We start from the raw sequence: 18,255 nt of genomic DNA on the forward strand, positions 1-18,255 counted from the left end.
TCCCGCACTGCAACCCAAAGCAGCCATGAGCAGGGGTGGATCCAGAGAACTATGACAGGGGGGGCACGTGCCTGCCCCCCCTGAATCCGCCACTGGCCATGGGTGCACCTCAATCAGAACCAGTCTTTAATAAAAGGTGAGTGCCAAATTGTATTATCCTGATGCACCTGATTTGGGGGCCCATTTATCCATAACCACATCCGGGTGCAATATCAGTACCCAAAAATCGCATTTCTGGAATGTAATAACGCCGCCCAGATGTATGAAGGAGCACAAGCAGGGACAGGGGATCCGAAAGGCCCCTTAATGCGATGTGCAGAGACCCCTGCAGCCATCGCTAGGAGGGTTCTGAAGGAGCTTGCAATGGGATAACACCATCTTCAGATGACGTTAGCTGCGAGGGACAAGCTCGGCAATGCTTTGATGGAAGTAGACGGATTGCAGCATATATCCGAGAACTGCAAATCCCATGCGTTTGAGTAGAACAATGAATTGAACTACTGATCCCTCGTGCACTGTCTGGGGCTGTGAAGGACGACACAATCCTTATTGTTTACACGGTTATAGGTGATTTACTGGAAACCACAGAATTTGGAAATCCCACCTGCTCCTCCCCATTACTGGCAGAGCCCAGAGCTGTTTACTTTATCTGTGTCCAAGGATAAAACCTCCTGCTCAGTGGACCCTGCTCCTCATTCTGACTGCACTATGGGGTGCAGAGTTCTCTGTCTCGTCCTGCTGGCCCTGCTGGCCGGCTCCAGTGCACAACAGTAAGTACAACGCTGTCGCTGCCTATGTGTGTGTAATTCTCCTGTCTGCGTCTGATGTACTAGGTCCCAGGAGGATTTATCTGGACCAATATCCATCATTCCCATCAATCCAATCTTCTTCTGAACTATTATTCGCCATTAGATTGTCAGCTCTGCTGGGGAGCTTCATTTACAGATGTCATGTTTGGCCTGGATATGGATTATTATTAGGTTTTGAGATCAGTGAGATCCACATTATCATCCGCATTATCTGCATCATTACAATATAACGGGTATGGGTAAAAACCGGACTGGACAGCACCCCGGAACGCTGGACCGGACAGGCTCCATTCATCAATATCTGTTATTCTAGAGCTTGTTGTGTCCGGTCCAGGGGGTGCATTGCCGGGGGTTTCCCGTCCGGTCCAGGGGTGTAATGAAAAATGGAACAGTCTGGACCACACGGGGAGGCTGTAATCTCCCCTTCTCATGTCCCTGGTGAAAGCTTGTAGTGTCCGGACCGGACAGTCCAGACACTACGGAAAGAATTGTTGCTGATACCAATCAGATATATCTTTTTTTTATATCCTGGACGGGATAATCCCTTGCATATAATGCACCACATTCCCATACCTCCCAACATTCACGATTTCAGCGGGACAGTCCCGATTACCGGGTCCTGTCCCGGTGTCCCACCCGTGGCCGGAGGTGTCCCGCTGCGGGGGGGGGCAGTTGGGAGCCCCCCCAATTTAACAGAATAGACGCTGTGCACATGCGCACAGCATCTATTCCCGGCCGAAAACGGGGATGCGGCTCATTTGCATAAGCCGCACCCCTCATTTACATAACCCACACCCCCTTTTTGGACACTCGCGCGTCCCTATTTCTGCAGCTACAAAGTTGGGAGGTATGCATTCCACAGCCTCATCTGTCTGTATTTTAATCTTTAAAGCACTATCTTTCATTCTCTTTATCACTACAAACAAAAGTGCCTTGTGCATGTCCTGATTTTAACCTCTTTATTTCGGAACAATAGTGGGTGTCTCCATATCAACTATTAATAATACCTATCACTAGGCAGCGAATATATGCAGCTTAGCGTGCAGGTCTGAATCAGGCCTATAGTTTCATAGTAGTATATATATATCCTGCGCTTTGTTTGGGGCAGATTATAGCTTGTCACAGGCTAATTATGCATCCGTCATAGGCTGGCGGCCATCGCTCTGAGCTCCAGTGATCCAGCCGTTGCCCAGGGAACCGTATATCGTTTTGACAATGTTAGTGGCAGGGGCCTCGCACATTAGTTGCCCCAGGATCCTGTCAACAGTAATTAGGTATTATAATAGTGGCCCTTATTTTGATCGGTGCGGATTTTTCCGCATGCGGCCGTACCGCCGATGGTTAGCGACTGCGCATGTGCAGAGGTCACTCTGCGCATGTGCAAGCGGTTTCGCCGTACGTATTCTTTAGACGCCGCACAGGGGGCGGAGAGGGGCGTGAAGGGCTACTTCGCCTCATTACCCTATGCATACGCCCCGCGTTTCATGGGCGTTCCCATGCAAACGCAGGGCGTATGCATGGTAATGAAGCCGTGACGCATGTGTAGGGGGCGGGCATCTGACATCGCCGGATGTCAGCTGCCCGCCCCCATACATGATTTCATACGGACAAGTGTCCGTGTGGTCTAGGGTGGCGGGCGCTGGTGGAGCGTGCGGCCCTGCATTCGATGTTCGGCGACCATCGAATGCAGGGGCTGCTCCCAAGATGGAGGAGGCGTATCCCCGTCCACTTTCATGCGGACCGCCACATATCCGCGTACGGACGGAGGTGGCGATCCGTATGGAAGGTGGGTATTCGCCTGCACGGTCCTGGCCGCATATTTATGATCTGGCCGCACCGATCAGAATAAGGGCCAGTGTCCGAGCGATGTCCATGTGGGCAGATTTTGACATAGACACCGCAAAGTTAAAAAAAATCATGTCAACCTTATCCTGTGTTTACCATTTTCATGTCAACCCTTGCCCAAGGGTTTACCATTTTCATGTCAACCCTTGATAGTGTCGACATTTTGGCATTTAAAGCCTGTCGACCTATTGACTGTTTACCTAACCACTGTATACTTACCTACCCTCCCTGAATGGCCGGGAGGGTCCAGAAAATCAGATTCCTCTCCCGGCCCCCCCGGAAGGGTGAGCAAGCCTCCTGCATTTTTAGCTTGGTCCCCTGCATTGGCCTCCACACCCCCTCCCTCTGCTGGTCAAATACCGGCATTTGCGGCACTTTTGGGAGGGGGCAGAGCTAAAATGTCATTTAGTCCTGCCCCTTCCATGAAGAGCCATGGCATCTCCAGGAATGGGGAGCATTTATTAATGGGGACGGGGCTTCATGATGACAAGCCCCGCCCCTCAGAAAAGCTGCAGAGACTCTCCTACTCCCGAAGAGGAGACTCAGCGGCGTAGCTACGTTTTGGGCGCCCCCCCCCGCCGTTAGGGGGCGGGGCCCCCCACCGCCGCCCATACAATACCCCCAATCCCCTGCAGCCTTACCTTTTGCGCTGGTCCCGAAGGCTCCGTTCTTCTGCTGAGGACCACCACAAAATGGCCGCCCCCATACAGCAGACAGTTTCTGTCTGCTGTATGGGGGTGGCCATTTTGTGGTGGTCCTCAGCAGAAGAACGGAGCCGCCGGGACCAGCGAAATAGGTAAGCCTGCGGGGGATTGGGGGGAGGTGTAACTATAGCACCGCAGCCCCCGGCGGCCCCATATGCACAGCGTTCCCCCCGCGGTGGTGGGGGCTGCGGTGCTATAGTTACGCCACTGAGGAGACTCTTAAGCTGGGCAAGTATGAATTACTGTCTACCTAATGACCCACAAGCAGTTGTCCCTGGGGAACCAGAAAACTTGGATCCTGCCCTGATGTTTTTTGTATTTCCTTGGCAGATGTGCCCTCATTACTCCCAACATTCTACATTTGGAGAGCGAGGAGACCATTGTAGTCGATGGCGATGGGAATAACAATGCATTTGAAGCTGATGTTGAAATTCAGGAATTCCCAAAGAGAACTTTAATCTTGGCAAAGGAGAAAGTCTCGCTCAATAGCGACAACAAATTCCTTGGCACAGCCAAAATAACGGTCAGTAAACATCACTTAGATCATGCAAGGTGCGGTTGTGTCACATTTCGTATATTAATGTTTGGTGTCTTCTCATCCTAACCCTTTAGATTCCATCTAAAGATCTGATAAAAGACCAAAAATCAAAACAATTCGTTTATGTTTCTGTTAAGTCCCCACGGTGTAATGTAGAGAAACTTGTCCTGGTAGGCTACCAAAGTGGGTATATCGTCATACAGACTGACAAAACTATCTACACTCCAGGTTCTACAGGTAACGTACGGACTGCGCCATATTGCAGCCCAGAATATTTCCATTATATTTATTCTATTGTAATATTTGGAGACATAGGGTGACATTCTATGGGCTGAGAGAAAAGTGCATATATTTTTCGCACTCCACATCGCCGCTCTTCGCACTTTCAGAAATCGCATTTTTTAGTCATAATTCGCATATTTAATGGTATGCGCATTAGAGGCTAAAAAGTGCGATTGATTGCGATAATGGGCGAATTTTCGGCATGAAAATGTGCGATTTGTAGGCATGAAAATGTGCGAATTTGAGCTTATGTGCGATTTTGGGTTTGTATTAAAAAAAAAAAAAAAATTGCGTGGGGTCCCCCCTCCTGAGCATAACCAGCCCCGGGCTCATTGAGCCGGACCTGGTTCCAAAAATACGGGGGACAAAAAGTGTAGGGGTCCCCCGTATTTCTGAAACCAGCCCCGGACTCTTGGACCGGTCCTGGTTCCAAAAATACGGGGGACAAAAAATCTGGGGGTCCACCTGTAAAAAGAATGTTAAAAGAAAGCACACACACAGAAAAGTAAAACTTTATTACATACACATACACACACCTCACTTTTACAACCACATACTCACCGATCCAGGATCCTGCGCTGGTCTCCCTTCTGCTGCAGAGCCGGCTACCCCCGTACTGACAGCGGGGACAACCTGCTGTCTCTGATGCAGCTAACAGCTTCTGTCGCGTTGTCCCCTGCGCAACAGAGGCTGAGAGCGTCTTCGGCTTATGCGTCTCCATGGAGACGCATAGCTCAGCCAATCAGGGCTGAGCTATGCGTCTCCATGGAGACGCATCGCCCAATCACGCTCTCAGCCTGTGTCGCGCTGGGACAATGCGACAGAAGCTGAGGTGTGTGGATGTGTATGTAATAAAGTTTTACTTTTCTGTGTGTGTGTTTTCTTTTAACATTCTTTTTACAGGTGGACTACAAGTCCCAGCGGGCCCATTAATGCCCTGCATGCTGGGACTTGTGGTTCTCCAAGTCCCAGCCTGCGGGGGAGGTCTGGTGGGACTTGTAGTTCTCCTGTATAAAGCAATGTTAGGATTGAAAGATTTGACACCATCAGGCCGGCGTCCACTGGCCAGGGACGCCGGTGACAGCCCCGGGCTTCAGCCCTGGACGGGTGAAGCCTTGGGGGGGGACCCCTTTATTTGGGGGGTCCCCACTCCTCCAGGTACCCCGTCCAAGGCTGACCAGCCACGGTGCTCATGGTACGGCCGGGGGACCTTATGTAAAAAGTGTCCCCCGGCTGTGGCATGACACTGCGGGCTGTTGGAGCCCGGTGCTGGTTTCAAAATACGGGGGACCCCCAGATTTTTTGTCCCCCGTATTTTTGGAACCAGGACCGGTCCAAGAGTCCGGGGCTGGTTTCAGAAATACGGGGGACCCCTACACTTTTTGTCCCCTGTATTTTTGGAACCAGGTCCGGCTCAATGAGCCCGGGGCTGGTTATGCTCAGGAGGGGGGACCTCACGCCATTTTTTTCTAAAAAAAACACATTTTTTACCGCAGAACCATGCACAGATCTCAATGATCTGTGCAGGGTTCTGGCCAACTCGCATATCAGAACCTGGTCTGAAAAAATGGCGATTATTAGACACCTTAAAAGTGCGATTTGCGAAATCCCATTCCATTAAATAAGCGAATTGTATACTTTTCTATTGGAAAACATCTGCATGCGATAAAAGTCCCCTGTTTGCTTTTGCTAGACACACAGATTTGCAGGATATTATTAGCAGAGCAGGTCCATTGGCGCATTTTTTTCCATGTAATTTAGCCACCTGCCGCAGCCCCGCAATTAAGCACCGCCTCTCAATAACTGGCCCCTCCCCTTCTCCAAACACCAGCAAATTGCGGGTTATGAAAAAAAATCAGATACCTCCTTACATACCTCAGGCCCACAGACACAAATCCCATGAGGCAAACAACATTATGGGCAGTAGCAGGGTTTTTTTGATATTCAGTTAGATGCAAGAAAATCCTCTATCTTAAAGTAATAATGTCAGATTGGTTCAGAACCCCTTGGACTCCCCATTTACTCCCAGTTAGGTGATTGGAACTTTCAATGAGCTGAACTGGGAAAATAAAAAAATGTCATTACTGGGGTGAAATTGTGCTGAATAATGATTAAAAGATGAGGGACAGGTATACGGGGATGCTGCTGTATGGATAGCACAGGTGTATTAAACATGGCTGATGGGAATTACAGGTGGGTTCTAAAAAAAATTTTGGCACCCAAAATTATTATTTTTTGCACTTTTTTATTTAAATTAAAAATTTAGCTTTTTATCATTTTAAGCCGCTATTAAAAAAAAATGCAGAAATGTGACTTTTGAACCATTTTATAAGCCTGACATATTTTCTTGAGGGCAGTAATTTACATATATATGTTTTCCAAAATGTATTTGAGTGTTTTATATTTTTTAGGGTATAGACTTTTCTCCCCTTTTTTTTTCTATTATTTTTCACCTTTTTTTGAAAAAATAAAAATAAAATATATATATATAATTCTCGCAACTTGGATAGTGTGAGAATTGTAAAAAAATAGTTTGGGATACTACTATTGAGGTTGGATTTTATTTGGTTCTTATTACAAAATATCACCATGTGTGAAACGCGTTGTTCAACAATTCTGTGTAAAACAAATCCTCTTGAAATTTTGCTAGCAGTTTGCATAGACATATTTATCTGGTCTATGTACTAAACAGAGATAGATAAACCGGATGGTTATAAAGTACCAGGCAATCAGCTCCAAACTGTCATTTTACCAGTTTTGTTTGAAAAGGGACAGTTAGGAGCTGATTGGTTGGTACTTTGGGCCAGATGTATCAAGCGCCAAAAAGGGATAAAATGGAGAGCAATAAACAGCCAGCCAATCAGCTCTGTTACATGTTGGGTTTGAAAAATGACAGGAAGGAGCTGGTTGGCTGGTTGTTTATCGCTCTCTACTTTTTGAAGCTTGATACATCTGGCCTTTAATCTCCGTCCTCGTTATTCCATCCAAGGTTTAGTAAATAGACCATAAATATTCAGGCGCTAATTAATATTAATTGGGTGTTCTAGTTAATTAGTACATTGCTCAAAAAAATAAAGGGAACACAAACATAACACATCCTAGATCTGAATGAATGAAATATTCTTATTAAATACTTTGTTCTTTACATAGTTGAATGTGCTGACAACAAAATCACACAAAAATTATCAATGGAAATCAAATGTAGTCATGGAGGTCTGGATTTGGAGTCACACTCAAAATGAAAGTGGAAAAACACACTACAGGCTCATCCAACTTGGATGTAATGTCCTTAAAACAAGTCAAAATGAGGCTCAGTAGTGTGTGTGGCCTCCATGTGCCTGTTGGACCTCCCTACAGTGCCTGGGAATGCTCCTGATGAGGTGGCGAATGGTCTCCTGAGGGATCTCCTCCCAGACCTGGACTAAAGCATCCGACAACTCCTGGACAGTCTGTGGTGCAACGTGGAGCGAGATATGATGTCCCAGATGTGCTCAAATGGATTCAGGTCTGGGAAACAGGCGGGCCAGTCCATAGCATCAATTCTTTCATCTTGCAGGAACTGCTGACACACGCCAGCCACATGAGGTCTAGTATTGTCTTGCATTAGGAGGAACCCAGGGCCAACCGCACCAGCATATGGTCTCACAACAGGTCTGAGGCATACTTGCCTACTTTTGAAAAGTAGTTTCAGGGAGATTATGGTTGGTAGCAGAATTTTGCACAGCACCCCATTGAGGGGGCATGCCATGCTCCACCCAAAGGGCGTGGCTACTTTCATATATGGAGAAATTGTGGAAAGAGATTGATAACAAGGCACCTAGAAGCATGGGTGTGTAATTTAAAATGACTTCTATCCAATTGTAGATGAGCCCCAAAGCAGTTAGTAAGAGCTACTATACTTGGTAAAGTGCTGGGAAATGGTGCTGATGATTCAATGTAAATGTATCTATCGCTATTCCTTTTTTCCCCAAAAATGTAACAGTGTAATGTGGGCTAGGTGAAATGAGGTGAAATGAGGGAGATTGCTAGACTAATGAGGGAGAGAGGGAGATTGATGCTAATTCAGGGAGGGTAGGCAACTATGGTCTGAGGATCTCATCTCGGTACCTAATGGCAGTCAGGCTACCTTTGGCGAGCACAAGGAGGGCTGTGTGGGCCCCCAAAAGAAATGCCACCCCACACCGTTACTGACCCACTGCCAAACAGGTCATGCTGTATAAGATAATAAAAATAAAAGATCCTCTGGAGATGCCGCTCTCTGCAACCAATGCCTGATAATGCGGTGGCGGCCCAGAGATTAACATCACTGGGTAGCTGCAGCATCATCGGACATTGGCGGCAGGGAGACCCTCTGTAAGCGGCATCTCCAGAGGATCTTTATCAGCCGGTGCATGCTTATAGGAGCCGCGACACTTTACACCCCAGAAATTGGCAACAGCCGGCAAATTTTTCAAATCTCCCACAGTGGAGAAGGAACTCTGAACCGGATGGTAAAGACTGTGATCAGTCAAATAATTCCGGATTATCCATACAACAGGGACAGCATCACATTGCTACAAAAAATTCTTATCTTCTAGTTTAAAAGCCCATCAAAATGACAGCTAAGTCCCTATCTGCTCCTACCTCCAATCTCTGTCTTGACAGCTCCCTCCCTCTCCAAGTTTGTAATAGATCATTTTGGTTTCACTTTCTGGTAAGGGGTAATTTGGTCCCTAGAGTGGCCTCTAGTGGTCAATTGCGGTATTTCACCTCAAAAAGGTGAGGAGTATCTAGCCGTTTATACAGATATAAGAATTGATTAACATCTGATCATACACCTAACAGAGAATTGATTTGATCCACCCCTCTTATTCATTACAATTGTGGCCACATAGTGCAGGTCATTTTTTATATATTCTATTTGTATGATTTATTACAGACCTTATTTAATAGATATCATATGTTTCTTATATATATATGGTTGTGCTGTGTATATATGTTAGCTCTGTTCACTTTTTATAGCGCCAAGTTTTATTTACATATTGTTAGTAAATAGACCTCTGAGTCTCAATATTAAGAATTCATGTTGAACAAGGGTCTCAATTATGTCCCCAGGCTTCATTCCATGTGTATTGTTTTGTGGATCTTCGTGTTGGCCCGATGTTCTACGCTTCAAAAAGTGATAAAGTGAAGGGTGGTAAACCACCAGCCAGTCAGCTCATAACTGCCATTTTTTCAAACCCAGTCAGTAATGTTCTGATTTTGATGTGACAGTTGGGAGCTGACCGGCTGGTGGTTTATCACTCTCCACTTTTCCACCTTTTGAAACTTGATACAACTGGCCCACAAGGAGATCCACAAAACAGTAATGCTCTACAAGGAGATCCATGTTGGTGAGGTTGAGCTAGAGGTTTGGCCACCATGGTTGTTTCATAATGGTACGGTATAAAAATGCATCTTGTCTCTATATTCTCTCCCCTTCTAGTTCTCTACCGTCTTTATTCTATGAATTACAAGATGTCTCCTCTCAGTAAAGCTATGGTTATTGAATTCCTGGTAAGACCAACATTAACATTATTGGTATATTTTAAGGAAAATTCCATCAAATTGTGTATTTCATCCTCCTTTCTCCTTTCCAGACACCGGATAATATCATCGTGAAGAGAGATATTGTCAGGCAAGGTGGCGGATCTGGTATCATCTCGCTGTCTTACAATATGCCTGAGCTTGTAAGGTAAAGATTACATTATACACATGAAGAACACACACACCAACAGGCGGATTGTATTGAGTAATCTACTATAGGTGAATGAGAGGGGTGGACTAGCTCATAGACAATGCCTAGGTAGACAGTCAGTAGGTCAAAATTGATATGGTGACGACATTGACTAAAGTTCAATACAAGCAAAAGGATGACATGGTAAAGGTTGATGCATGAACAGGCCGAGCAGGGCCTGATTAAGGGTTCCAGCTGCCCCAAGCATACCTTCAAAATGGTCCCCAATGGGCCAATCCACCCCTGCCCCTTATATCCTTTATCATTCCCCTACTCCATCTATCCTTATGCCTATCATCCCCTCTCCACCCTTTATACCATCATGTCTATCCCCCCATCTCCATTCCATATATCATTATGCCCCTCTTAACCCTTTTACATCCCTATGGCTATCACCCCACCCTCTGTACTCTATATATCCTTATGCCTATCACCTCCTTCCTGCCCCTTATACATTTATGCCTACTACTCCTTCCCAAACCTCCACCCCCCCCCCCTCTAGGCTACAGCCTGATCAGCCTACTGGTTGATCAGGACCAGAGGTCGACATAAGGCCCCCAATTTGTGTAGCTTGTACCTTCACATAGCTTCCTTCACTCAACGTGCTTCGGTACACTTTACCGTTCTCAATTGAAGTCCACGTTGATGGTAAAGTAGGAAAAGTCCCCAAAAAAAGAGAAAACCATGAAAAAGTCATGTCAACCTTTGCATGAGTACATCATTGCCATTTCAAGTTGTGTTGACCTTTTGTGAATGTCGAATAAGTGCATGTCCGCCTTTTGTCAATGTTGGGATTTTGGTGTCAACCTGTTGACCGTCTACCGAGACATTGTCTTTGAGCCATCTCGTTACCATGAAATGAGGACTTGCATTGCTCGACTGTGGTCATGGCCTATAATGCCGCAGGAGTGTCCAGGAACCATGGCAGGTATTTGTATACCTATATATAAGTGCAATACAAGTAAACAAATCTACTGGACAATATAATTCACTAACGGTGAGACCCATTTAATGTTACCCGCTAACCTGGTTTCTCACCCTGTATTGCTGGAAACCAAGTTGTTTTATAGATGTTGTTCCGGTGTTTGCCATATTGTGAATAACACGAAAGCCATAAATCTTACTAAGGCTTACGTCAATAGACCACAGTGTTACAGCTGTAGCATTACATGATGACTGTTGATGCCACTTGTTTCTGGATGACGTGTCACTAATGAGTCGGCCACACGTGGCATTGCTTAAACATCTTCTGGATTATAGCCTATTGGCACATGACATAGACAGAATGCGTGATGGCGCTTGCACCAAGTCGGGCATGGGTACAAGGATAGAAATTGTAAGTGGAGCTGGATTTATAGGATGACTCTCCATTTAATGGACAGTTCTGGCCAGTGACTGGTCGAAGACCATGTGAGCATACTAAACTGTTCTACCTAATGTATAGGTGACGCTGCCCTGTAAACCCACAGTATATAACAATAAAGGTGTACTCTCCTTATACCCCTTTCACACTGCAGCTCTTAAACGGTAAATTGCCATTTTTTTAGCCTTTTAAAACGGGTAGAGCTGCAGTGTGAAAGCTCCAGGGTGCTTTGACCGTTTAACAAATATCGGTATTTGTTAAACGGTTAAAAGCAGCGTCTTACCCGTTTCATAGCCGCTTTTTTGGCAGTGTGAATAACTCTATTTCTATGGCTTGAAACGTGTTCCTTGGGGGTTAAACGGGTTGAATATGTGAATGGTATTAAATGCTATTTTAAACGGTTTTCACCTGCAATGTGAAAGGGGTTCAGTGGCTCAGATCCATTTTAAATACCGTTTTGAAATACCGGGTCTTAAACGTTTAGGCAATGTGAAAGCAGCATTAGGTGTGTCTGTGGTGTCTAGAGATCCCTTGTCCCAGCCCTGTAGCTACATAGTGCCTGACTCTGAATAAGGTAAATACCTATTCGTGGACACATAGATATAGCAGTCTCTATCTACAGCGCACGTGCAGGCGTGAATTTATGAGTCCCGTGCTGTTCCGTGAGCCGTGCATACAGAGATTCTGAAGTATCTCTTCATATTGTCTGATCTCTCCCTGTAGCGTGGGTACATGGACCATATCAGCCAAATATGAGGACTCTCCATTGCAAAATTACACCACAAACTTTGAAGTCAAAGAATATGGTAAGATATACTAATTATTATACATACTAGTTAAAAGCTCATCAACATGACAGCTTAGTCCCTATCTGCTCCTACCTCCAATCTCTGTCTTCACAGTTCCCATTCTCCATATCCAGGTCATTTGCTTTCACTTTCTGTTAAGAAGTTATTTGGTCTGTCGAGTGGCCGCTAGTGGTCATTGGTGTACCTCTTGAAAAAAGTTAAAAGAAACTGAAATGTTGTTGTTTTATCTCCCGTATCCAGAGATCTCTTATCTGAAATATTCCAAAACCCGTGGTTTTTCTTTAGAATGTTTCGAATCCCCCCCCCACCATCCCTTTTTTCATACTTATCAAGTCCCACAGCAGCCTTCAGGATCTTCTTCAGCGGTCCCAGGAGTGCATTGCGCCTGCACCCATGGGACCGCTGAAGAAGGTCCTGAAGACCGCCGTGTAAGAATGTAAAAAAATAAATAAAAACCCATATAAATCCCTTATCCGAAATGCTTGTGGGCCCGATCATTTCGAATAAGGGATACTCAACCTGTATAACCCTTTTACTCTCTAGTGCCCACACACAGTTCATTATACATTATTGAGACAATTGTGATAAACTTGCATTAATATTAAAAATAATATTAAGTACGAATAACCAAAAGAAAATGAATGCACTTTATTATTATTATTATTATTATTATTATTACTACTACTATTATAATAAAACATATGTACTCTCCTTTGTTCTCACATGTAGTCCTACCAACATTTGAGATCCAGTTGATCCCAGAGCAGAGCTTTTTCTATACAGATGACGCGGTGTTCAGAGTGGATATAAAGGCAAAGTGAGTATATATTAACTCTGCAAGGGATACATTTGTTTTTAAACATATTGGAAATCTGAGTAATGAGATACTCACCCGGAAACACCCAGGACATTGCAGAAATATCTGTATGGGGCAGTGGTGTAAGTTCGTCCCAGTTGCCCGGAGGAAGGATAAATATTGGTGCCCCCCAAATACCTCAATCAGTAAGGTGTCTGTCACCAGTAAGACAGGTCATGGGTTCTTTGACACTTGCAAAAAACGATGTTTGGAGTCAGCCACAGAAGTGATATCAACAGCTTTCAATTAACGGATTGAAACTTGTGGTGCCCCCTTGTGAGTAGGAGCCCGGCGGCAGAGGACTCCATTGCCTCCCAGAGTTACGTCTCTGGTATGGGATACTGTGATTGTCGGAATTCTGATCAGTGTTGGGATTCAGGTCGCTGACTTCGAACTGCGGCATTCTGAATGTCGGGATGCCAATAAAATCCTGATTGGTGTAGTGAGGGTATTGGTTGCTAAGTACGGAGTAGTGCAACATTTACATTTAGTTTTCAAAGCAAGTATTTTCTAAATGAGATAGGGAATGTGTAGCGGGTATGTTATTAGTTTCTTGTCATGAATTCATTTTTGATCGTATGTCAAGATGACTCGATTTTTGCAGCAAGATTGAGTTACCTTAACTGTGACGCATTTCGCATTTTGTGCATTTCCATTACATTTATAATATTTTTCTATTATTAGCATTTTTATTTAGCACAAGAGGTTGTCCTTATGTGGTAGGAGGTTTGCACTTTGGGACAGTGCGCTTCTGGAGATGTATTTCACCTCTGCACACACATGGCCGCCATTCCCACTTGCAGGGGCATGTGTTATGTGGGGAGGCATTTGCATACCCACGTTCCTGATGCTGGCAGTCACAATTCTGGTGCCATAATCTCATTACTGGTCAGAAGATCGGTACCAGATCTCCAATACTGCTACAATGTCTATCCCAGAGTCTTGACTGTTTATATCTGGAACGTAAGTATGTTGGGGCTGGTTAGGGTTAGGTTGTAAGGAGAGGGGGGGAATTTTAGGCTTAGGCAGTATAGGGGAGATTAGGGATAGATTGCAGGGGGGTGGGGAGGGTTAGGAACTTAGAAGGGGAGTTAAAGTTAGGGACTAAGGGTTATGCAAAAAATGGGGTAGGGGGTGGTTAAGGTTAGGCTGTGGGGAGTCTCCATGTAGAGAGGGTTGGGGTGGTGGTATCATTGGGTTGATCAAATTACGGTTGATATGCATTGGGTTGACCAAGGTTGAGGCTAAGGTCGACAGGGTCAAAAGGTCAACACAAGCTTTAGGTTGACAATGGGAAGGTTGACAGCCAAAAGGTCAACGTGAGGTTTTCACCTCAAGCGCAACTGTGCTGTAGGTCTTCTGACTACCGACATCCCGATCGGATTCCCGCACCCAACCCTCTATGTGCGCTAGTTTCAGGACCTTATGGTTTTGCATCCATTGTTCATTCCAGGTTCCTCTATGGGAAGGATGTGAATGGCATGGCCTTTGTAATATTTGGGGTGAAGAAGGATGACGTAAGGACCATTCTCACACATTCTCTGAGGAGGATCCAGGTATGACGAATAATGGTGTTTAGTTATATTGGCTGTCTTAGATTCCATGAAGTGTAATATAAGGCCCGATTCAGACCGGATCGCTGATGAGCGAAATAGCAATTATTGAGAGACTGCTCATTCGTACCGTAAGCATTACGCATGCTCGAGCCCGTATACCGACCGAATAAGCATATAGATTGCAATCACAATCCCCCCCGCAGTTTGAGTGACAGGAAGCCGTCATTTGGGGGATGGTATCTGGGGTCTGTGACATCAATGCCAGCTTGTCTTAGACGCAGATGACCTGTAGGGCCAGACGTAATCCCATTTTTACAGATTGGATGTGGGTTGGCTTGAGATAAGCAATCCCTTAGCAAATTGCATGTGATATCTAACTTTGTCTAAATATTTGTACCCTATATTACATGTGTAATTTTCGGCCAAAATTCAATTTCACTTAGTAAAGCAAATTATTGTAGCCGTCATTTCAGCTGGTTTTGCAGATTTTTTCTTATTTTATGATTTTCGTAAAATCCTCTTTTGTTTATCAGATTGAAGATGGAGAAGGAGAAGCTGAGTTGTCAAGAGAAGATCTTCTGAAGATATTTAAAAATGAGAATGATATGTTGGAATACACCCTTTATATGACTGTAACCCTCATCACTGACTCTGGTAAGAATTGGCGCGGGGGGGGGGGGGGGGGGGGGGGGCTACAAAATTCACAGCCACAGTCCGTCTCTCTGCTGACTACTGGGTACCCGAAGAGATAATTTTATAAGTGTCCAGAGCATGAAGGCGATCAACTTTGTAACTTTAAATTGAGTATAGAATATATTTAGCATAGAATAAACAAGCAAACACTTTGTTATATTCCAACTTTTGAAAACTAGTTTCAGGGAGATTATAGTTAGTAGTAGAATTTTGCACAGCACCCTATTGAGATGGTGTATCATGCTCCACCCAAAGGGCGTGTCTAGTTCCATATATGGAGAGATTGTGAAAAGAGATTGTGAACTTGGCACCTAGAACCATGGGTGTATACTGCAACATATGAGAGGAATCTTTTAAAATGACTTATATCCAAATGTAGATGAGCCCCAAAGCAGTTAGTAAGAGCTACTATACTGTACTTGGTAAAGTGCTAGGATATAGTGCTGATGATTCAATGTAAATGTATCTATCTCTCATTCCTTTTCCCCCAAAATGGTACAGTGTAATGTGAGGCTAGGTGAAATGAGGGAGATTGCTACACTAATCCGGGAGAGAGGGAGATTGCTGCTATTTCAGGGAGTCTCCTGCAGAATGCAGGAGGGGAGCTAACCATGTTATATTCAGGAAAACGATTATTTCAGTTCCCTGACTGAGCGCAAATCTCATGTAATGAATTTCTGCATCTCTCCCAGGCAGTGACATGGTCCAAAGCGAACTAGAAAATATATTTATTGTGAAGTCACCCTATAAAGTTCTGTTCACTAAAACTTCCAAATATTTCAAGCCTGGGATGCCTTTTGACTTTACGGTACGTGACTCTTCATACTACAATTTTCCTTTCCCCTACAGTGTAAGGAGTGTTCAGAATTCAGCATCCCACATGCATGTATTATTTGAGTGTGCAAAAACTCTCTTGAGCTCAAATTAGCCAATTTAAAAAAAAAAATAATTCCAGGTCAAATGCATTCAACTGCAGTGGTTCATTTTGCCAAACAACTTCTGATGTTGAGTCGATCTTACTAAGAAATGTAAAAATATATATATAATATATATTTAATTTCACGGGATTTGCAATTCTTTAGTTTTTTACTTGAATTAAGATTTAAATAGAAATAGAATTCCCATTTTATGCATTCAGTGGCAACCCATACTTTGGACTTTTTGTTTTGTTTTAGTGTTATTATTTTAGAATTTATGTCTGATTTATTTGTTTTTTGTTTCTCTACCTTTGGGCTTGTGTGGGCTTAAAGCTGAGCCGGTGCAAGGTTTTCTGGCACCCTAGGCAATACTTCAGTTAATTGATCCCACCACCACACGTGCTCCAATACCGGCTTTCCACAAACTCAGATAATAGCGTGGAGGTGGCTTCTTAGCAGTTCAAAACCTGCTGCTTGCATTCAGTTCAGCTCACACAGAGTCATCCTTAATTTTGTGCTAGTCAGACTCAGGGGTGCACCCCAGATACTGGAGCCCTTAAGCCACTACCTAAAGCTGCGTAATGATAGATCCGGCCCTGGAAAGTTATCATGACGATGGGCAAACCATTAGTTTGGGATGCAAAAAAAGTTAGGTACTTGTGTAGTTTCACAGCGGCAGTTACGTAGTCAGTGTATCGTCCCTGTCAGAATGAGCATAGTCTTCCCGTGGCCAGCGTAGTTAAAAGTAGCGTAGTGTTTCAGCGAGCAGTAGCGTAGTGTTTCCGCGTGCGTCCCTGTCAGAATCAGCGTAGCGTAGTGTTCACGCGGACGCTTAACGTAGCTAGCGTCCCTGTCAGAGCCAGATGTATGATATGGCAGGTGTGAATGTGTTCCTGAAACACCCCCACTATCCACGCCAGTCTGAAGTGTGGCGAGCGCAGCGAGCCCCACGGGGGGATGTGTTACGCTTCCTCCCGAGCTTTTTATACCCTCACTATCCACGTCAGCGTGGAGTTGAGCGCAGTGAGCCACCGAGCCCGAAGTGTGGCGAGCGCAGAGAGCCCCGCGATGGGACGTGGATTACTTTACATGTATTCCGTGTCCCCTCGTGGGTCTAGCTGCGCCAAGCTTTGGGCTCGGTGGCTCGCTGCGCTCACCACACTTTATAAAATCAACTACAAGCCAACTACGCAGGAGTCACTACTCTGACTACGCTAGGCTGCAGTTGGGCTACGCTGATAACGTAGCTTAGGCTGCCGCCGTGAAACTATGCAAGTACCAAAAGTTTAAATCACAACTAGCTCCCAGATTGAACAGAACTGGTTTACTTTCCCAAATTGTCAATGAGGCCTTTAGGGGAATTATCACTTCAGTTTTGAATTGGGCAAGGTGGGGCTTAATGATGTATTTTGTGCCACCACACTGGTGACAAATGCCACTTGGATCTCCACTGTGCTGGATATGCTGGATGCATGGTTCCAAAAGTCACCTAATGTTTTTGATGTTATAAAAGGAGACAATGGACGGACAGCAAATTAATGTACATTTTTCAAATAATAGTCAAGAGTTCTAATATATTTCATAAAAAATAAATATATACACAATCCTCATACTTCTATTTTCCTTCCGTAGGTTGCTTAATACTGTATAGTTGCGCACCGGTGTCTCCTATTTTTCAGGATTGACCAAGCATAGGACATGTCAGATGTAATATTCTAGCCAACTATTTTTTATTCTTTAAGATTTTAAGGTTAATAGTCATTTAAAATTATTTATTCAAATTGAAAAATACTATTATTATTCAGAGGCAAATCCCATAACACTTTCAAAATATGTACACACACACACACACAAAAAAAAATTTGGTCCCTTTAAAAGTAAAAAAAAAGGTAAATAATTATTAACGTGCAAAATTGGAAAAAATGAGGAAAGTAGCCACAGTGATTACCGGTTCTCTCTCATCAGCCGCTAGACCTACAGTATGTGGCATTTGTGCAATCCCAACAGTCGAGCTGCAGGTTAATATTATTTTCATTAGTTGTCAGGAATGAAAGAGTAACAGGAGAGCGGTATAATCGTCTTCTGATGGGCTTCACTTGTCGTCTAAAAAGCTCAATGCTATCATTAC

The 18,255-nt window shown here is 44.5% G+C and overlaps 1 protein-coding gene across 2 annotated transcripts in view; it reads left to right on the plus strand.

Annotated features, from left to right (window-relative positions):
* Positions 1–614: 614 nt before the first annotated feature.
* The window catches only part of LOC146075793 (A.superbus venom factor 1-like), a 262,596-nt gene continuing 244,955 nt past the window's right edge, over positions 615–18,255 (plus strand). The window contains exons 1-10 of one of the 2 annotated variants that reach the window (XM_083185392.1): positions 615–770; positions 3,689–3,881; positions 3,971–4,133; positions 9,643–9,713; positions 9,797–9,891; positions 12,020–12,102; positions 12,835–12,922; positions 14,415–14,517; positions 15,051–15,171; positions 15,903–16,018. In XM_083185392.1, the coding sequence (XP_083041518.1) occupies positions 709–770; positions 3,689–3,881; positions 3,971–4,133; positions 9,643–9,713; positions 9,797–9,891; positions 12,020–12,102; positions 12,835–12,922; positions 14,415–14,517; positions 15,051–15,171; positions 15,903–16,018 (1,095 nt within the window). In that variant the 5' untranslated portion in view covers positions 615–708. The remainder of the gene's footprint in view (positions 771–3,688; positions 3,882–3,970; positions 4,134–9,642; positions 9,714–9,796; positions 9,892–12,019; positions 12,103–12,834; positions 12,923–14,414; positions 14,518–15,050; positions 15,172–15,902; positions 16,019–18,255) is intronic. The other variant, XM_083185391.1, reaches the window with a different exon arrangement.

This window comes from Crinia signifera, chromosome 4 (assembly GCF_055691185.1).
Source record: "Crinia signifera chromosome 4, ASM5569118v1, whole genome shotgun sequence".
NCBI lineage: Eukaryota > Metazoa > Chordata > Amphibia > Anura > Myobatrachidae > Crinia > Crinia signifera.